We start from the raw sequence: 22,355 nt of genomic DNA, 5'->3' as shown, positions 1-22,355 counted from the left end.
TAACAAGATTAATTGAAGTGAAGGACAAGTTAATTTGTGCACTAAATTCAATTAGAGGGTGATAGATTCATGATATGAGAAACAATATGCTATTTAAGGCAAAGTTAATGCAAAATCCATTGGAAAACAAAACTGCGTCCATGGTTTTCTTTTGCTTCGTTTGCCGAGAATATTTGCAAACTTACCCTTCAATTTTTTAATCTTTCATTTACAGGCACCCTTTTTCAAGAAATTGTACATTTCAGTTTTTTTTTTTTTTAATATGAAGGATTGGTAAGGTTTATAAAAGTAATTAATTGCTCAAAATATTTTTTTTTATCGTAAAAAATTAAAATTTGTATTTCAAATTTTAAAAATAGTTTGTAATTTATTTTTCAATGCATTTTCACTTTTGAAGGTGTACTCTTTACGTATATGCAAGTATGGATGTTACTTCAAATATTCTTTGCAAAAGGTATAATAAATATAACTTCATATTCAATTCCATAAAATTTAAATAAAATAAAAAATATTTAGGACAAGCGCCTACTAATTAGTTAGTTTATACAAAGTAAACACAAGATAACTCATACAAATTATTTTGTACTAAGATTAATTCTTCTTAAAATACTCATCGAACGATGTATCATTATGTTGATTTTATTATATTAATTAAATTTAGCGAAAGACCAACCAAGTGACTTCATAATAGTTAACAAGCTAATACAGGTTCTAAAAATTGATTCTTCTACAATTATAAAATTATATAAAAAATGTTCATTAAATTTTTTAATAACCACGAGTTATGTAACTAAATTGAACAATGTTTAATCAACGACATTCCATAAAAAGAGATATTCATAATGCATAATTAGTTAAATCACCAATTTTGTGTTAATTTAGACAAATTGAATTCTCATTTTATATTCATTTAAAAGCGAACCCAGAATTTAAGGATTATGGGCACTTAAAAAATTAAAAAATGGAAAAAAATAAAAAATTACCTCAACAAGATTCAAACTCGAGATGCCTCGTCAGTGGAGAAATACAAAATCAACTTAAATGACAGTGCAACCAACCAATTTTTTGTTTTAATGGATATTTTATATGTTTTATATCAATTTTCATATATTTTCTATGTAATTTTATCTATTCTGCATCGAATTTAATGGATGCCGAAACACCCCGAAAATATACTTAGGTCCGCCTCTGTGTTCAATCTAATTATTCTAATAAAGAAATGCCAACAACTTCTGTTATACAAGGTCCAAAAAGTTAAAAAGAACAAACCTAAAGGACTTTGGTGCAAATATGGTTTTAAAGGTAATTACGCTACTAGTATAAAACTGACATAAGAGTAGAAAGTTGATTTAATTGTATCTGGGAAAAAGAAGCTGATTAATGAATTGAATATACATATATACTTTTTCAAGAATCTAACTTTACTTGCAAAACATAGCCATTTATGGAAGCGATTCTCTTTCACATCCATTTTGAGCTTCTGGGTATGCTTCAAATCCATCTTTTACCTCATTTCTTGGTTAAAAAAATTGATCTTTTTCTGTAAAAATTTGATCTTTTGGTCTAAAAATTTGATCTTTTTGTGTTTAAAGTTGATCTTTTTGTGTAAAAATTTGATCTTTTTGTGTAAAAGATCACCAGCAGCTTCTGAGTTTACATAAATGAAGCCATAGTTGGATTCATAAGCCTGCATTTCTTGCGATTTTGTGTCTGTACATGAACGTGGAAATGAAATGTCACCGTGGTGCGTGAAAGCTGAAAAGAAATGTTAGGCTTCTTTATGAATTAATTTGGTGAGGTAGATTGTTTGATTTTCATTTGATGCTGATTGTTTTCTTGTTCTAAAGTTTTGTCTTTTTTCTAGCTTTTTTACTTTTTCTTGGTGTTATTACATTTTGGATGAACCCCATTTATAGAAAAAGGAAAAGGCAATACGATGATGATCTCATTGTATTTTTTATTTTCTAAAGTGACTTGTGATGTTTTAGGAATTTGAATTAAACTGGCGTGGATTAGGATTTAGTCTGTCTGTTGCGTGTGATTTATCAAATGGTTGACAAGTTTGTTTTGGACAAGAAAGATTTACTTTTTTCTTGTGTTGAGCTGATATTCATCATATGATGTGACATTCCCATCCAACGGCTGTCTCATTCAGCTGATCCTTAGTATGGGATTGAGGAATGGGTGAATAGGGATAATGCAGATCATCAGAAATTGAAATTTTATCGGTACGCTGACCTATGGTGTGGAGATGTCTGGCCTGGTTCGTTGAGGTTCTGGATTTTTAAACCTTGCAGGTTTATGACTAAGTACAATTTTTCTTTTTTGGGTTTATCTGTCTTTGAATAGGTTTGGATGATGCGTAGATGTTTGCTGGCACATCAATAGAGATGTTTTGTGTTTTATATCTTCTAAAATCACTGTCAAAGATGATATGCTTGTTATTTTAAACAAATATCTCTGAACCACATGATCAGTTGTGGAAGGCATCAGATTTTGCCCCTTGGTATTTAGGAAAAACCAATAAGTAGCAGAACAGGCGTTAATCCATTATGTTATTTAATTCCTCCTAAGTTGTTAAGTGATTTGGCAACTTCTTCTAAATTGACTGCTGGATGTTCCAGGTCAGACTAGTCTATTCATAAGCTTATCTTCTGGCATGTATTTCCTGAGGAATGCCTAATCTTATACGAAATCTAGGGTCATTCAGTAGTTTGCTGGTTCATGGAATCTGTGCATAAGGTTAACATTTGGATCGACTTACAATTGATCTATTGTTTCCTTCAGCTCAGACCATCTCTGACTGATCTCATGCATTTGAATCAAGGCTACAAAATCCTTGATTGATTCGTTTATCCTGACTTGTAGGAGTTAATCTTGTTTTCTTTTGTGTGTATATACGAGAATTTTCAGTCATATGTTACCTGTATTCAGGTATGGATATATTGGGTACCTGTGTCAGTAAGTATCCATTTAACTGGTCCAATTTAGCAAGTTTTTTAACTGTAGGAGAGCGCTTGTGTAGCTGGGTTAATTATCCTAGGACTGTGTTCAGGAGTAGGAGCCTCTAGTCAGGAGAGTTTGCGTGTGGTGGGTGTCTTTGGTCTGTGAGTGTATGCTACTAGGTGGCTGTCCTATTTCTTATTTCTTATTTCGAATTGCTCGTATTTCTCTGATATCTATTTTTATTATTTCTTATTCCTTATTTCTGTTATGTCATCCATCCTGTTTCATGTTTCATTACGATCTTGTGTACTATTCTTTATCTTGAGCCGGGCGTCTATTGGAAACAACCTCTCTACTTCTTCGGAGGTAGCGGTATGGATGGTACATTTTACCCTCCCCAGACCTCACTTCGTGGGAATACACTGGGTTTGTTGTTGAAAGATTTGGATGGACTAACACCAAGTTTTCATATTAGGTATGTCAAGGCATCTTAAAGTCCATAGCTTTATTTAGATTATAAACGTTAGCATGGAGACAATGCCTATTATATGGTAGATTTATCGGACGTCTTATTTAATGTTTTGAAATATTGCACTGGACCTTGGTTCTCTTAGAGATAGTTGTTATGTTATTATAAGGTTACAGGAAACGTCCATCATACATGCAGAATTAAGATGATAGCTTAACCACCAAACAAAAAATTGCGGGATTGATGTGACTTCCTGAGTCGTTCTATACACTTATAGGATGCCTCTCTCCTTCAAGTGTTTGTTAGGTTTAATTCGCTGAGCTGTAGGCACCAACTCCTAAAGGCTTTGTCATATCAATTTTCGTGGAATAGTACCCACCCCTTTTAATTTAACCAGGTTTTGTATCATTTCTTTGAAAGTTGTGGAGTTTGTGTAGCATTAGAACAATCAACTGATATCGATTATCTTGTTGTCTGGATTCAGTGAGCTCCTTTTCTTTTGTGCCTTGAAGAGATTGGGAATACCATAGCTTATAAGTGATTGTGGCTGGCACTGGTTATCTAAAAAAATGTTTGTCACCGGATTAATGATGTATATGACGTGATTGCTAAAAATTCTAATGCAGGATTGTGAAATTGTAAAACACAGAGTAGAGTTTGCTGTACAATTATTTATAATGTCTATTTTAACAAGGTTACGCTGCATCACACTTGATGTCACCGGTACACTCATTGCTTACAAAGGAGAGCTGGGTGACTATTATTGCATGGCAGCCAAAGCTGCCGGGCAGCAATGTCCTGACTATAAGCGGGTTCATGAGGGTTTTAAACTAGCATATACAGAAATGGCAAAGAAGCATCCATGTTTTGGATTTGCTGAAAAGATTCCTAACATTGTGTGGTGGAAGACTTGTGTCAGGGATTCTTTTGTTCAGGTATTGTGCATGACATTATTTTGAGATATTCGCTTGTCAGTAACCAGATCCCACTTTGTGGGAATATACTGGGTATGTTGTGGTTTGCTTGTCAGTATCTTCACAGATAGTCTCAGAAGCCATTTGTTCTAGAATTATGATTTCAGATCTGAAGTGTACTTATTTTATCTTTCTACTGATATTAGCATATTTTCTTTCTTTGACAGGCAGGTTATGAATATGATGAGGAAACATTTGAGAGGATATTTAGACGCATATATTCTACTTTTGGTTCTTCTGCACCTTATAGCATTTTTCCTGATGCAATACCGTTCCTCAGATGGCTCCGTGAGAGTGGCGTTACGGTTGGGTTGGTCAGCAATGCTGAGTATCGGTATCAGGATGTAATTCTCCCTGCATTAGGATTGAATCAGGTTATACACATTGGTTCTCATTTCATTTTTCTATATTACATCTTCTATTTAGTTTTAGCTGATCTTAATCTTTTCCTACAAATACTGAAAACCATGAAGTAGTTGTGAACCCCTTTTTGTGTGTGACTAAAATCAGGGATCTGAGTGGGACTTCGGTGTATTCTCCGGTCTTGAAGGTGTTGAAAAACCGGATCCAAGGATATATGAGATCGCCTTGAAGAAAGCAGGAAATGTAGCACCGGGAGAAGTGCTTCACATTGGAGATAGCATGAGGAAAGACTACTTACCTGCGAGAAGTGTTGGGATGCATGCTTTATTGTTGGACAGGTTCAAGACTGCCGATGCTGTTGATTGGAGGAAATCTGGGGCAACTGTGCTGCCCGACTTGAGTGCTACCAAGGACTGGCTTACCTCTGAAAAATTGAAATGCGGTGACATGTGAAAGTCTGTTTGATTATTTTCTTGCCTTTAATGGTAGTTAGATTTGTAGAGTATTACAATAATGGGAAAATGAGGTTATGAGTTCTATGAGTGTGATGAGGAAGGATTTGGTTCAATATGCCACACGGTCTGTTATATCATCTGTCTTTTCTTCTTTCTTTGTGGCAAGAATCCCTACTCCCAGGTAGATTATAGTGCAACTAGCTGTTGATTGAGAAGTTGCTACATAAACCACCTGCACAATTGAAACTCTACAAGTGAGATAGGCCTTTCGCCCCTACATATGCTTGCCCTTTATGCCACGGTGATGAACTCATCATGGCTATTAAGCGCCCAAGGGTTTCTTGCTACTGCATAGGTGGCTAATAAAAGCTCCTGTCTTGATTTGAAATACCCCAGTTAAGTTTGTCATTTGGGGCGACTAATAAAAGCTATTTGTCTCTCTATACTTGAATTACCACCCTAAACTCAGTTCACTTGGTTGTCAACAGTCCCAGCACTTTCATGTGTGTCCCCATCCCATTTTTTCACTCCTCATATAATGGTTGAAGGAATGAGTAATTGTCTTCTTATATGGTCGCCCGCGTGTTCGTTTTCTTTACATTTATTTAGCAAGAAATGTAAAAATGTCAATTTTTATAAGCAATCTTCAGTGTTTCTATTTTCCTTCCATGTTAGATTAGAACAGCACAACCAGAACAACAGTTTCTGCAACTCTCATGAGGTCTCTTGGAGTAAGATTAGCAGAGTCAAAATACTACATACACATGAATCAAACACCATGTACGTTGAGTAAAATAGAGAAAATAATACAAAGTGGTCCCTTAGATTCAGAGGTGCATAATTCATGTGCTTTGAGCATCACTTTGAACCACCATAGTCCTTCAACTTCGCGGACACTTTCTGCGCCAACCCAACGTTTCAACTTCCATGTTAAATTTGAAGTGTTTCACATTATAAAGTAGTCTTGAGGAATAATTTGTATCTGAGTAAAATATTTGAAGGACAAGAAATAACTATATATACTAAACAAGACCTCAATATACCAAAAGTAGCATATATGCCTCAATCTCATCATCAACCATGGCCTATCAAAGAGCTGACTTAGTTCTAATGCTGCAGATAAGAAAACGCGACATAGCTCTCTTATATACAAGAGACTCGGTTGAAGTTGAAATCATGAATTAATCATATTTCTTATAAGAAGTGGAACAGCAAACCCCTTGGATTAAGGATTGTCCATGCAGAGGACGTCAAATATTTATCACCAATATCTGTTTTCCTTGTCAACATATTCAAATCTGGATCCAAAAATACTGCCAAACAAGCTCATTTCGAAATTTAAAGTATATACATTCAGCGAGGACAATGGTTTTAACACTTGAACAGCCCTTCTGAGAAAGAAGTGCTAAACAGAGCGAAAATATTTCTACCACCTCGCGAACATCCTGCCTCTAGAACTACATATTTTTCTTGCACATAAGACATCAGACAGCTTCACTCACAAAGGCAATTACACTGCTGAATATGTGTGATTCAGTTATTATTGACATCTACAGAGCAATAAAAATACAAAAACAGGTCATAAGAAGCTAGATAACATCACAAGATTAAGATAGAAAACAGCCTTGTGGATTGCAATACTCAAGTCTTAACAAATAACAAAGATAAAACTAATAAACTAATAAGCACGTCTATGATCAGGAACTCCAGCTGCAACAAACTCCTGCCCAAACAAGTGAATAAACGGCAAAATTTTGAACAACTACATGACATGCATTTTAACATACATAGGAGCAGTCATTGGTGAAAGGGGCAAAGACCTTCACGTCTAATCCTCTTGTGCATCTTTGTTCTTCTTTTTCTTCTTCTCCTTCTTCTTGCTTTTACTTCCTTCGTCGTCAGTTCCAACAGTTACATCACCATTCTCTGATTCTTTATCTTTCTTCTTCTTCTTTTTCTTTTTCTCGGACTTCTCCTCATCTGAGGATGCAGCATCATTATTCTCTTTGTCCTTCTTTTTCTTTTCCTTTTTCAATGACTCTACATCAGGGGATGCAGCTTCATCAGCTTCTTTCTTCTTTTTCTTCTTCTTCTTTTCTTTTTTCAGTTCGCCCTTCTCTACGGCTTCCTGTGCTTCCTCGACCATCTCTACCTTGGGTTTCTTTACAGCACTGGGTGCAGGCGATGTTTCTAAGTTGTCCAATTTTCTCTTGTTACCCTCCTCCTCATCTTCCTTATGTTTCTTCTTCTTTTTCTTTTCAACTTCACCTGCTGCACCATCATCAGCCACTGCATCAGGATCAGGTTTCACATTAGCAGCAGCAAGACCAGCAACCATAGCATCCCCTCCTGTGGGTAAAACAACATTTCTCATCCACTCAGCTGGAGTTTTTTCATTTGGCTTTCCGTGTTTGTCCAACTTCCCCTCGGCAACCAACTTCTTCTTCATTGAAGCCCTTGGTCCTAGGCCCCATTTCCTAGGATAAGTATCCCTATCCATCACCACTCTCTTAATCTTTGCAACCACACCATGATCACAAGTGGCCATAACAGCAGTAGTCATCTCCGCAATCCCCAATGCAATCGCCTCCCCTTTAGTAGTCATCAACACAACCTCCTCTCCAACCTCAATATCATTCTCAAACCTTAAAAGCCCAGGAATCATCAACTTTGCACCATAACAAATAGCATTAACTGCCGAATCCTTAACCACCAACCTCTTATAACTAGTCAAAACTACCTCCAACGGCATAATCACCCTCCTCAAATAGCTCTCATCCCTGTAGTTATCAAACATCCATTGCGCATCCATCACATCATGCATCGTCACCATATTATTCTTCTCACCCAAAATCCCCGACCTCACTCTCCTCAACTCCTGCATATGTCCACCCACACCCAAAAGCAATCCAAGATGCACGCACAACGTCCTAACATACGTACCCGCCTCACACGAGATCCAAAAAACAACCAAATGCCTATCTGCATCGTACTCAAGCAACTTACTTTCATATATAGTCCTAATCCTAAGCTGCCTCTTCACAGCAGAAATCAAAGGTGGCCTTTGAAAAACAGCCCCAGTAAGAGCTTCAAGTGCTCTACCAACTTTCGCAACATCAGCAACATCAGAATGCAACCTAGCAACACAAACATACTCTTTACCCGCACCCTGTTGGGACTTAACCAAACGGGTCGCTCTATCAATACACACAATCAAATTCCCCGTAACTTTCGGGTCCAAAGTACCACTATGACCCGTTTTCTCAACCCGAAGAATCCGTTTAATCCAAGCTACAACTTCATGTGAAGATGGGTTAGCAGGTTTATCAAGATTGAGAATACCGTACCTTATGTACTCCGCAAGTGGACGCTTCAATGGCGAATACCCAGATGGGAGAGGAGTGTAATGACCAGTTCTGACATTGAGACGGTCGTAATTTTTCAACAGAATTGGCCACTCTGAAGTGTCGATGCTCGGGGTGTAGCTTTGAGGTTTGATGAGAAAATCATCGTTAACTAGTTGATTTTCGTCGTCATTTTTGGGGGATTTTGTCTTCTTCTTCTTCTTCTCGGAGTGAGAGATTTCAACGTCAGTCATGGCGGCTGATTCGGGGGTGGGGTAGAGTTTCAGGTAGGGTTTAACGCTATTTATTCTAGGGTTTAAAAGGGAAATGAGAATGTTATTTATATAGGGTGGTGTGGTAGAAGTTGGAAGAAGGATATATAGTAACAGGGTTTAGGGTTTTTGGACATTTGGTGGTGAAGAGTGGTGTGGAGAATGGGCCTATTTGGATTTAATTATTGGGCCGAACATATTTTGGGTGATATTATGGGCTGGAAATACAATCGGTTCTTCAAAATGGGCCATAGAATATAGGGCAAACAGTATAAATTCCGACAGTTTGGAGCTTAATTACAGAAAATTTTGACATTTTGCATAATTACTGAAAATCTTGATTTTGGATATGTGGAGATACATAATTAGCTCCTGATACATCTAACAAATATATATTTTTTCTTGAAAGATACATAATTAGCTTTCGATATATTTTTTTCGATTTTGGGTTTGTCGAGATACATAATACATCCAATGAAGATATATTTTTTCCTTTGCGAAGATACATAATTAGCTCTCGATATATTTTTTTCAATTTTGATTCTGTCAAGATACATAATGAGCTCTGATACATCCAAAGAAGATACATAATTAGTTAGGATTTTTGTAATTATTTTATAAAGATAGGAATTTGCGTAAACATAGTAAGTTAAGGCGTATGTTTATGTTATTTTTCCAGAATATAAAGAAAGATGAATAACATACCTGACATCGAAAAGATTCCTATGTAATCACAATGAGCAGTAAAGATTCAAATTAAATAGCAAATGTAGATGTAATTGATGTCTTATGAAATTTTTGATATGTATCTGATGTCATGTGTATTTATAAATATATTTATAAGATGTGTTTGTATTTATATTCGGATGTTAAATTGGAGAGATAAATACATTTGATCAATAGAATAGCTACTAAAATGTAGCTACAAGCTTGCACTGGTATAGTTGAGTGGTTGAGTGGTGAATCTTCATATGGTAGATCTGCCATCGAATTCAAATTTCTTTTGTCGCTTAGCCATGGGTTTAATGCATGGGGCTTGCCTAGTGCAATTTACGTCTGCTATGTGGTTCATGATCTATTACATAGTGAGCAGATTAACACAAAACGCTCACCACTTTTCTCTTCTTGCAACAAATTTGATTTCATTCCTCTTTTTCCAAGTTAGTCTCTTTCTTTCTCTTCCTTTCTTATTGTGATTGCATTTTCTAATTTAGATGTGTATACTTTTATTAAACTATCCCATTGTAATATGTACCTATGTACGTAGAGGTGTATATTTATTAAATTCTCTCATAATTTGATACCAACCGGTCATTGAAATGGCAAATTTGATTCAAATTGTTGCATTTACTTAATTTAGGGAGATTTTAAAAGTAATACTAGTTCTTTTTATTGGATAGATAGTTAGCGGCTTTCTGGTTGGTGAAAACAATGCATTATTAACACATAGTTTGAATTCCTTTATTGCAATAATTAGAGGAAGGCATGTAAAAAAAAAACAAGAGAAAAACCAACCAAAGAAAGAAAGGAGGAGTAAATGGAGAATTACAAGTGGTTTTAAATGTAGAAATTAGAAAGCAGCTTGGCAGTTCGGTTCACTAAAGCTCCCGTTATGTGCCGAGTATGGGAAAGGGTCCAAACAACAAGGCTTTATTGTACGCAGTCTTACCTAGCATATATGTTTGAGTTTCAACTCTTCAAGATTTCCTTTAGAAACTTGAAATTGGAGAAGCAATCTCCAATAGCTCTTCATCACATTCAAATGCCAACATGTGTTGTTCTTCTAAAGTTACCATAGCTTCAACACCATCCATACTTTGATCAGCACTCAATATAAAGAAATTCTTGAATGGACCCATTGGTGCACACACTCTTTCTGGTTTCCCCCATCCAAAATCTATGCTATAACCAGAAAACTTGCACATGTTGCTGCAGTAGTAAGTGTCGAATTCATCCATCGCGTATGGTGATTCCATTGTTTCAAGTAGTTTCAACACCAATAAATTATGCTGAACAGGATCTTTCTTGAAAAGCAGCTCGAATTCCTTCCTGAATTCGCGAACCAATCTTGGCAGCTCCATCTCCTCATCGTGACTTGCTGATGTGGAAGTCACGGTGAGGAGATTTCCTATAAAATTTCGCGATAAAGGGGGAGTTGTCATTGGGCGTATATCAACATAATTCTCCAATTTAGATGGCCTGAACGAAGTGTTATTGATTTTTGATGCAGCCTTTGCAGCAGATTTGAATAGAAGTGCACTCACAACTTCTGCGCGTGTTGGATTTTTGACGCCTGCTTCAGCTGCTATTTTCGCTCTAAGGTCCTGTAATTTGGAGGCAGAGAAATGGAACTTTTTGTGAACACATTTTTCCAGCTTGGAATCAATCAATGGTGCAATCAAAGGTCCATTTGGGGTTGGGAAAAATGTATCACCAATGAACTGGGGACGAGGGATTTGATTTGGATATCGAGTTACTTTAGCCCAATCATAGAAAAAACTTGCCACAGAGGCACCATCACCAACTTTGTGCGACAGACACGCGCTGATTGCTATTCCTCCACAATCAAATCGGCTTAACTGAGCCACGAGTAGGCTTCCATTGAACGAATTCTTCCAAGGTAAGTCTTTCATGAATATATTGCCTTCTGCATAGTCATGAGGGTTGTTCAGCATTTCAGACATGGGACACTTTATTTGAACGTTCATAAACTCGATTCCCCCATTATTGCATTCAATCGTGGCACTGTCTCTCATGCTTCCAGCATAGGGATAGTAAGCTGATAAAGTTGTTGCTAATGAGTTTTGTAGCTTGTTAGCTACTTGATCAAGATCATGGATACTTGCAATGTTGTTATTCACCTCTTGTTGTTGCTTAGAGTAGAAAAAAACTAGAGGAATGTACAAGTGACTTAGCGATTGGTCGATGAACGAGAGCTTGTGGTATTTAAGTGGAGAAGGGGTGGGAAAAGATGGCTTGACAATGAGTTTTTCAGTAATTGATGAAACAAGTTGTGATGGAGCTACAGCCATGATAATTTTCTTAATATGAACAAAGCCTTTGATGTATTGCCAACTTCAAAATACATGCATATATATATATATACACACACACAAGAAAGAAACTTTTATACTCAATCCTTGGTTGTGCAGTTTTTAGTATTCATATAAAGACTCAATTAAAGAATCTTGCAACAAGGACAACTAAGCTTCTTTTTTTTAGTGTGTAAGACTTTGCACTTCCAAGTATTCGCTATCAGAAATTCACTGACTCGACTAATTCAAATTTGCTTTGGGTAGATCCACTAAAGTGGATATATAATGCTACCGCATGAACATGTTTCTATATATATTCTTTTGGTGCAAGCGTGAAACCTCTAATTATGGGCGAAAGAGGTTCTATATTTTCGGGATTCAAACTCGAATTCTCTGATTAAAAATGGAGGGATCCTACGACACCCCCTCGGTGGGTAAGACAACTAAGCTAAGAGGCGGTATAGTTTTCATTTAGGTTTTTGTAATTCTTGGGAAGAGAACGGAGTTTCATAGGCTAAAAGAATGTCAATTTCTCAGTGGCTCCGCTGGTATCTAATGCCTTATTGGATATTTCAAGATAAAACTCCATTAACTTATTGAGTTTTACACTGTGAATCTTGTGGAATTTGTCACAAACTAAGATTATGTAACTACTGAAGTAATCAAATTGGTTAATTGATTCTAACTACTATCTTTTAGTAGTTCCCCCCCTTTTCTATATAAAAAAACAAAGAATTTGATAGGAGAAGAATTAGATTCTAATCTCAGATATACCAAAAGGCCCTTAGCCAAAAATTAACATCTTAGTTTGTCATTTGTCTTAAAACTATCTTTAATTTTAATATTTCTTTTCTATCCTAAACGCCACTTTTTCATATGAAATTGACATGGCATATTTACGATTACAAGATTTATAATAATTTTGGTATGTGAATACACAGTTCTTAGTTTGAGACTATACAAGATTCAAAAATTGTATTTTACTTGCATAACTTCATGTTCAGTCTGACTAAGACATCAGGATTCTAGCTTTTCTAAGTTACATTATAGTAACTTGTATATTAATAAATTTCTTAAGACAAATATAGAGTTTGGACCAAAATTATTTTGTTTAGTTGAACCTATACCTTGGTCTCTAGCTTCGCCCCAACTAAGATACATAAATTACCTAAAACAATTTTTTTCGTTATTAACCTTAAACTAGAACTTTCTTATTCGAATTAGTTCGGCTTCGATACAATTAACAACTATCGGGTCCTGTGGGAAATCAAAACAAAGAGAAAAAAGATACATACACTTGATTTGATGTTGATAAATCAGCACTCAAAACTGGTGAGTGTTTACTCGTAGTTAATTATGTGATGCTGTGTTTTGTTTTCCTGCTTGATATTTGATACCTTTCAAGTGACAAATGAAATAACTAAAATAGTCATTAAGAAAAATGAAAAATAACGAGTTTAGGAGATTATTCCATATTATTGTTCTAATTTCTTAAGTTGTCTTCTTCGATTGTAGCACGATTAAATTAATCACCTCTTTCTGATATGGACATGAAATTTCTTGTCATGTAATTAATCTCCAAGAAGTATGTGACAATATTTCACAAATCGTGAGGAAAATATTTCTCTTGATTGTAGAGAAATCTTTATTCTTTTATATTGTCGTGTAAATCTAATAATGGACAAGTCTATTATTCACGTATAGACTATTCACTTGTAAAACTAGAGTACCATCATATTTCATTGATCATGAATATACTTCTACTTTGTTCCATTAAAGTATGCTTAAAAAGAAAATTAATTAGTAAAAATAAAAATGAAAATGAAAAGAAGTTTAATAAGAGAAGATGAAATTAAGGAGAGCTACTTAAGATGGAAGTAGGAAGAAGTTAAAAACCTTTTCATTTCTTTGTAGTTTCCCTGTTTCTATTTTTATATACGCATCCAATCATAAAAAAGTTGAAATAAGATATATATAGTTGTTAATACACTCAACTTAGCTTGTCATGGGAAATTTTGACCATTTTTAGATTTTAATTAGATTTGTTGTAGAAAGTATGAAAGAGGGAGGTTTATATAATATTGAAAGTACAAGATGGGTATGTATACGAGTAGAAACCTCAGGAATGTTTATGTATATAGGTATTTACGCACATGTGGTGAACATGCAAATACTGATTTCATTCAATAATAGAGACATTTACATAAAACCACTAATTTTATTGAGCCGTCTCTAAATATGACTACTAATTATTAATTAAAGGAAGATAAATAAAGCACAACAGAATTGAAATCCATGGATACAGAATCCAATCTATTACTCCCAATTAAACAATTGGGAACTAATTAGGAAATAAACTGAAGAAGTTCCTCATCATTTTCAAATTGAGACCTATGTTTTTCCTGCAACATTATCCTTGCCTCCACGCCTTGGCCAGTTTGATAATCATTCAAGAAGAATAGATTCTTGAAGGGACCATTTGGTATACTCATTCTTACAGGTTTTCCCCATCCAAAATCCACATTGTAGAATGGATATCCGCAAACGTTGCTGCAAGAATACACATTCTCATATTCATCCTTATTTTCAAATGGCATTTTCCCTTTCCTCATTGATTCTACTACTTCTAGGAGCAGTTCATTTTGTTCGACTTGGTTTTTCTGGTATGCTGCTTCAACTTCCTTCCTTAAATTACGAACCAACGTTGGCAACTCAATGTCCTGTTCGTTAGTTGCTTCTATGGAGAAAATAGATAAGAGATTTCCAATGACATTTCGGGGTAGACGAGGTTTGATCATAGCACGTATGTTTAAGAAGTGAACCAACTTTGATGGGAGCATTGATGATGATGATGATGATGCCTGTGTTGCACATTTGAAAAGAAGGGCGCTAACAACTTCTGCCCTTGTTGGATTTTCTACTCCTGATTCTGCTGCCACCTTCAATCCCAACTCAATGTCAATCATTTTTGTAAGTAAACTGAATTTGTTTCAAAATATCAGTTCTTTGTCGTCTTAAAAAAACAAGAAACATTTATTAATGATCCTTCATTCTTTTCAATTTCAACCTTACGTTTAAGAGTAGTTTGAACAAATGCTAATCATCAAGACTTGTTAAGTGAAGATTCAATTAGGCTTGAACATGTGAGACTACAATTCAGGACTTCTTCCTGTTGTGTTACCATGTTGAAACATGTGATCATCTCATTAAAAAGTTTTAAGTGTTATACAGTATTGCACATTTTTTTTAATTATGCACACAATACTATCAAATATATTCTTAAAAAATCGAAATAGTGTAAGACCGATAATAATGTAGGGTAAATGGTAGTATTTATACCTTAGCTCGAAGTGCATCTATTTTGACCGTAGGAAAAATGAATCTCTTTTGTACACACTTACTGACATCAGATAGAAGTTGTGGAGCGATAAGAGGACCATAATTTTCTGGAGAGAAGATAGAATCTCCCACAAATCTAGGAGAACGAACTAGAGTTGTCATCTTATGATCATGAGTAATATAAACCAATCATTAACAAAATTAAGCACATAGCAGCCATCACCAATATTGTGCGATAAACATACACTGATAGCTATTCCCCCACAATCAAACTTACTTACTTGCGCCACAAGTAAATTACCACCTTCATAGTTATTCGCCCAAGGCAAGTCCTTGCGAAAAACTACACTCTCTGCATGAGGATGATCAAGAATTTCAGACATGGGACACTTTATTCGCACAGTCGAGAACTCCGCTCCCGTATCGTTGCAATCAACAATAGTATCATTATATTGTCTGTCAATTTTCCAGCGTAGGGATAGTAAGAGACTAAAGTTTGTGATAGAGATGTTTGTAGCAAGTGAGCTATATGGGAAAGTCGTTCATCATGAGAATTCTTTGAGATCTCTTCTCTTTGTTGTACTTTAGGATATATAAAACAACGCAAAAGGAATATACATATTACTGTGCAATTGATCAATGAAAGACAGCTTGTGGTGTCTACGAGTAAGCGGGGTGAGAGAAGAAGGTTTAATAAAGGTCTTGTCACACACAGAAACAAGTGATGGTGATGATACCAATGCAAAAGCCATGATTAATTTAACAGATAACACTACTTGAATTCCTTGCTAATTAATTAGCTCTATACATACAATGATTAGCTTGTTGATTTGCCTCCCCTTATATATATAAATGGACCAATGAAGAGATTCCTTCTTATCCTTTGTGGTGAGAAACTCTCGTGTCACCTCTTAGGCTCACACCATACAGCCAATGACTCCCCTCCACTCACACTTTTCCACGCACACTCACGTTTTTGTCTGATCATTTCAATTCCATTCCCAATATATATACATACATATACGCACAGGAGCACGTCGATGAAGAGGGGGAATGGATTGATAGAATCCGATTGAGGTACATTCCAATCTGTTACCGCTATTCTGTACATTGATTCAATCATATATTACTCGGTTTAAGAAAACTAGCATTTGAATACATACTTCCTCCGTCTCATATTTGTTGATCATCTTACTAAAACTACATATCCCAAATTACTTGTCCACTTACTAAATCAAAATAAAATTAATTAAATTTTTCCATTTTAACCCTTAAATTAATTTTATTTGAAAGTATAAAAATAAGTCTGTAAAGTTCCAAAAAAGCATCTTTTAAATGGTAGATTAGTAAAACTATACTTCTTGTTTATGATTTATTAAGAAGCGTGTAAAAATGAAAGTGATCAAGTAATATAAGATGGAGGTTGATCAACTAATATGGGACTGACTTGTATTAATTTCATCTAATATGAAGGAAAGTCGTCTAAAGCCAGTATATGAGTTAATCCATAGTGACTTGTATTAATTTGACTATTTTTAGATTTTAGTTAATTAGAATTGTTGTGGAAAATATAAAAGAATGGACATTTAATTTATATAATACTTGAAAATGCAAAGTAGCTATGTTATGTATTCATAAGTTGAAACACGGGGACGTTTCAATGTAATTCTCTCTGATTTCAAAGTAGTTTAACTGATTTAAATTTTAATATTTATCCAAGTTTTTTTCTTAAAAATATTCATAAAGTGCACTAGTTAAGTATTAATCTAATATTTTAACAAGAGGGAGAATGTACATACCTAAATTGTTGAATTCCTTATACAACAAAGGCATATAGTGCATGTAGTAGCGGCCAAGATAGTCAATAAATTGTGCTAAATTATACAGTTTCATATCTCAGCATTTAGCTATTATTAATCGAAGCAACAACAAAAAAGAGTTTTATCGCGACTCAACTAGGAACAGTGGCTAGCACCTGACCATCGGGCTCACCATCCTTATCAGGTGCCGATCACTGCCCTTAGTTTGGGCCGTGACATAAATATAGAAATACTAATGAGTTTTTAAAGTTAGCTAATAACTTGTAATTGGAGTAGCAAACTCAAGAAATTCTTCATCACTCTCTAATGCTAACATATGCTGTTCATCTAATGTTACCAATGCTTCAACACCATGAAGACTTTTATCAGCACTCAAGAAGAAGCTATTCTTCCATGGACCAAATGGTGATGACACTCTCTCTGGTTTTCCCCATCCAAAATCTACGCTATAACCCGAAAACTTGCACATATTGCTGCAGAAGTACATGTCGAATTCTTCAAAATCGAATAGTGGCCTTCCTGTTTTGATGCATTCCTGAATTTCCATCACTAAGTCATTTTGTTGAACAGGATCTTTCTTGTAAACTGATTCGAGTCCTTTCCTAAGGTTGTGAACCAATGTTGGTATTTTCATCTCATCTGTCCTAGTTACGATGAGTGAAAAACCACTCAAGAGATTACAACGGGAACGACAAGAGGGCGTATATCAACATCGTTTAACATCATGGATGGGCGAAGTGAAACAGAATTGTTGATTCTTGATGCTGCTTTTGTGGCGAATTTGAACATAATTGCAATCACTACTTCTGATCGCGTAGGATTCTTGATCCCTGATTCGACTGCAACTATTGCTCTGGGCGCGCGTAATTTGGAGCCAGAGAAAAGGAACTTCCTATGTGCACATTTCTCTGTATTGGACTGAAAAACAGGATCAAACATAGGAATATTGCGCGATGGAAATATAGAATCTCCAATGAACTTAGGACGAGGGATAATGTTTGGATCGCGAGTTACCCTAGCCCAATCATGCAAGAAACTAGCTACTGAGCTACCATCACCAATCTTATGTGACAAACATGCACTTACTGCAATTCCCCCACAATCGAAATGGCTTAACTGAGCCACGAGTAGACTTCCATCAAACGAATTCTTCCAAGGCAAACCTTTTGGGAAGACATTGCAGCTTTCTGTATTATGATGATCATAAGGGTGATTTAGGATTTCAGACATTGGACGCGGTATGTGAACGTTGTAAAAATCGACTCCCTTGTAGTTGCATTCAACCGTGGCAGAACTGTCTTTCATAGTACCTGCATAAGGGTAGTATGAGGCTAGTGTTGTTGCTAGAGAAGTCTGTAATGTGTTAGTTATTTGGTCAAGTTCATGTACATGTTGCTCATGTTTATTATAGAAAAATACTAGAGGAATGTATAAATGACTCAAAGATTGGTCAATGAAAGAGAGCTTGTGGTACTTGAGAGAATTAGGGGAGGGTGAAGAAGGCTTCACAATGGTTTTTTCAGGAATTGAAACTAGTTGTGATGGAATTGCAGCCATGTTTTGTTAAGATTGAACAAATAATCTAACTGTGATATACACACACACACTCACAAGGGACATGACATTGGCCTATATAGTACTCCCTCCGTTTCATAATAAATGAGTTGTTGGATTTTGGCACACATATTAACAAAAAAACATTAAACACATAAATTTAACACAACTTTCCATTTTTACCCCAAAAAAGAAAAAGTTGACCTTGTAATACCTTTTCAAAAATTAATTGGTTGTCAAATCATAAGGGCAAATTTGAAAAAAAATTCAATAATTCACTTATTTTAAAATACCAATAAATACCCCAACAATTCACTTATTCTGAAACGGAGGGAGTAACATACATGGATTTTCAGAAGGAATCAAGTTAAACACTTGTGTGTCATTATATATAATATTAATTTAACATGTAATAGGAGGTTCGTCATTATGATCCTATTTCGATTTCTAAAGCCCGTCGTGAACTTGCCAAGAATCTTTGTCACAGAAAACGCCAAACTTATAAGGTTAGTTGGATGCTATAGGCGACATGACCAACACAATTATCTTTGATGAAATCCACAAAAAATTGAATTAAGTTTCAGTACGGTTCATTGTTATGTTAGTTATTATTTTATGTTGAAAAAGAAGATTAAATTGTATTGGTTCTTGTACACTAAGGGGGACAAGAAATGAATTTAATATGCATTTCTATGTCTACATTCACAAGGTATATATGTTGAGTAAAAACAAAAAATGACTCCCCCAGTATTTGAATTTATTACCGTGTGTTGATACTTCATTTTATCCCTATCGTTTATCATTTTGAGATGATTTTTAGTTCACCAACATTAGGTCTATCTCCCCATTTGCCTTGTCTAAATTGCAACTTCCATTAACATAGTATATTTTTCGTTAGATTTAAACTTCACGCCCCAACCAAACAACACATCACATCTTATATCATTAGATCACGAGAGAAACATATTAAACAAAGCAAGTGAACAAAATCAAAGGTGGGTATATAGGACTAAAAATTAAATACTAAGGGGAACAATATAATCCCATCAAAAGCACACAACAGAAATAAAATGATCAAGGCCATGCATGATGCATGAAGAACTCCACCATTTACGACTAAAAATTTGGAATGAATTATAGGAAATAAACTGAAGAAGTTCCTCGTCGAGTTCAAATGCAGACATATGTTGTTTGTGCAGCATCACCCACGCCTCCACGCCTCTCCCAGTTTGATAATCTTCTTGGAGGGACCATTTGCTAAACTCACTCTTTCAGGTTTTCCCCATCCAAAATCTACACTGTAATATGGAAATTTGCAAAGATCGCTGCAAGAATACATCGTACAATTTTCGTCCTTATTTTCAAATAACATTTTCCCCTTTTTCATGGAGTTTACTGCCTCTAAGATCTGTTCATTTTGTTCGACTTGGTCTTTTGTGTAAGCTAGCCACTTCAACTCCCTTAGCTTCCTTAAATTACGAACCAACATAGTATTAATTGCTTGTGTAGAGAATGCGGACAAGACATTTCCAATAGCACTAGGAGGTAGACGAGGTTTCATCATAGTACGTAGGTTAAAGAAGTTAACTAGCTTTGACGGGCGCATTGAAATACTTGTACTTGATGTTGCTTTTGTTGCACATTTAATTTGAAAAGAAGCGCGCTAACAACTTCTGCCCGTGTTGGATTTTCTACTCCTGATTCTACTGCTACCTTCATCAATCAAATTATGTCATATAAATTGAAATAGAGGTAGCATTAATAATATATTTTTCTTAAAGTTACAGAAATCAAGTAAAAAGACCTTAAAAGAAGATACTAATAATGGACTGATGGCAGTCTTACTTTAGCTCGAAGGGCATCTAATTACTTGGCGGAAGGAAAAATGAGTCTTTTCTGTACGCACTCATCATCGATATTGGACACAATTTGTGGACGTAATAAGAGGACCATATTTTTGTGTAGAGAAAACAGAATCTCCTACAAATGTTGGAGAAGAAATCAGATCAGTTGTCCTCGCGTGATCACGAGTGAGACTAGCCCAATCATTAAGGAAACTAAGCACAGAGCAACCATCAGCAATCTTGTGCGATAAGCATATACTGATGGCTATTCCCCCACAATCAAACATACTTACTTGCACTACCAGTAAATTACCACCTTCATAGTTATTCGCCCAAGGCAAGTTCTTGGAAAAACTACACCAAACAATCAAATCGAATGTCCATCCCTAACCACTTCAATTCCATACTCTCCTAAGAACTTATGCTTAACGAATAAATAAATATTTATTTTAGTTATTTATTTTACTTTTTCTTCTATCGTTGTTTTTAAAATCTCTATACAATAGTAGTAATATAACTAGTTAGACTTTAAATTTTAAAATATTATTAATAAAATTAATTTAGTAAAATACTAACTCTAATTAAAATTTTCTAATTAAGAAATGTGTCAAGTAAATATGAATCAAATAATGTACTCTCTTCATTTTGTTTTATTTGATCCTTTTATTAAAAGTAGTTGTTCCAATTTATTTGACTAATTTATGAAATCAAGAAATTATTATTATGTTCTTCTAATACTATCCTTATCAGTAAATGATTAAATAAAGTAATAGTAATTAAATTTATATTTTCAAAACATTTAGCAAAATAAGCCCCAAAGAAATATTCTTTTAAAGGAAGTGTCAAGTTAATAAGGATCAAATAAAACCAAAGAATAAAAACTAAAAAGAAGGGAGTATAGTTTAGTAATAAGTTCATCTTATTCTAATCGGTATCCAATTTTCCCTTGATGTATTCAAATTCATATATAATCATCATCATATACTATTATAAAAATATAAACATAAATTTTGATTGATCAAAATACCCCCAAATAATCTGGAGGTATAAGCGTAAGTGAGAATTGTTGTATTTCATCAACCATATTTGGTTTGTTGAATTAATTAAGGGATCTAAGAATAAATATTAATTTTCATGAGATGGACATTCTTAGTAGTTTAACACCAATCCATATATATAATTACTGTATAATTTAGAAAGTACCAACCAACAAAAAAAAAGTATAATTTAGAAAGTTAATTAAATTTTTTATAATTTACATATTTTAAATTATTGATTTACTCTGTTTTTACATCATTTTCTACTACATGTTATTCTTTTTGTCCCAATTTATGCAATGAATATAGAGAAAACCAATCAAATTTTTTATACTATAATTTTTGAAATAATTTAAGTTGCTAATTATTTTAATTTATAGGACTTTCTACATAAATTTTTAATTTATATGCCATTGGTAGAATTGGAAAGTTAAACCAATTTTTAATACATCCTTCAAATATTTTAATTTGTTAATTGTTGTGATTTACATTACTTTTCACGATATTTTCAAATAACATATAACTTCCTCCATCCAAATTTATATTGCACTATAGAATTTCGAGTCAACCAAAATTTTTTATGTCCCTTGAAATAATTTAATAGTTATTATTGTAAATTATAATAATTTTTTACACAATTTTAAATATCAACATATTGAAAATAATTAAATTACAATAGAAAAAATATTAAAAAAAAAACTGGACCACAAATAGACAACCGAAAGCAAGCATGACAACCGTCAACTGCTTGCTCACTGTCGCTTCTATATAGTATTAATATCCTTAAAATATCTTAGTCTTAAGGTTGTAAATTTTAAAGTTAAATTTGTTTATTTTAATATCTATAGATACATATTTAATCTTGTCTGAAAAAAAAATGAAAAATATAATTTAAAACAAGTC

At 34.5% G+C, this 22,355-nt stretch overlaps 4 protein-coding genes and 2 pseudogenes across 5 annotated transcripts; 1 reads left to right on the top strand and 5 right to left on the bottom strand.

Annotated features, from left to right (window-relative positions):
* Window positions 1-1,329: 1,329 nt before the first annotated feature.
* Window positions 1,330-5,358, top strand: LOC107859698 (haloacid dehalogenase-like hydrolase domain-containing protein 3). Of its 2 annotated transcripts, none has more exons than XM_016704780.2 (4): window positions 1,330-1,484; window positions 4,042-4,350; window positions 4,557-4,763; window positions 4,900-5,358. In XM_016704780.2, exons 2-4 carry the CDS (start codon window positions 4,093-4,095, stop codon window positions 5,203-5,205), a joined length of 771 nt encoding a protein of 256 aa, XP_016560266.1. In that variant the 5' UTR covers window positions 1,330-1,484; window positions 4,042-4,092; the 3' UTR covers window positions 5,206-5,358. The 2 variants fall into 2 exon arrangements, with proteins under 2 accessions (XP_016560266.1, XP_016560267.1); XM_016704781.2 differs by lacking the exon at window positions 1,330-1,484 and adding an exon at window positions 1,569-1,798.
* A 1,456-nt stretch (window positions 5,359-6,814) lies between these two features.
* Window positions 6,815-9,010, bottom strand: LOC107859696 (H/ACA ribonucleoprotein complex subunit 4). The gene has a single exon (XM_016704779.2). It carries the CDS (start codon window positions 8,803-8,805, stop codon window positions 7,036-7,038), a length of 1,770 nt encoding a protein of 589 aa, XP_016560265.2. The 5' UTR covers window positions 8,806-9,010; the 3' UTR covers window positions 6,815-7,035.
* A 1,522-nt stretch (window positions 9,011-10,532) lies between these two features.
* On the bottom strand, window positions 10,533-11,855 carry LOC107861279 (acyltransferase Pun1). Its single transcript, XM_016706623.2, has one exon. The coding sequence runs from the start codon at window positions 11,853-11,855 to the stop codon at window positions 10,533-10,535; it is 1,323 nt and encodes a 440-aa protein (XP_016562109.2).
* A 2,234-nt stretch (window positions 11,856-14,089) lies between these two features.
* Window positions 14,090-15,991, bottom strand: LOC107861278 (annotated as a pseudogene).
* Window positions 15,992-17,686: 1,695 nt separating this feature from the next.
* On the bottom strand, window positions 17,687-18,574 carry LOC107858255 (acyltransferase Pun1-like). The gene has a single exon (XM_016702939.2). It carries the CDS (start codon window positions 18,572-18,574, stop codon window positions 17,687-17,689), a length of 888 nt encoding a protein of 295 aa, XP_016558425.2.
* A 1,043-nt stretch (window positions 18,575-19,617) lies between these two features.
* On the bottom strand, window positions 19,618-21,499 carry LOC107858254 (annotated as a pseudogene).
* Window positions 21,500-22,355: the final 856 nt, after the last annotated feature.

Source organism: Capsicum annuum, chromosome 2 (genome assembly GCF_002878395.1).
Source record: "Capsicum annuum cultivar UCD-10X-F1 chromosome 2, UCD10Xv1.1, whole genome shotgun sequence".
NCBI lineage: Eukaryota > Viridiplantae > Streptophyta > Magnoliopsida > Solanales > Solanaceae > Capsicum > Capsicum annuum.
Note: the sequence above shows the minus strand (reverse complement) of the source record. Positions and strands in the feature narration are given on the sequence as shown.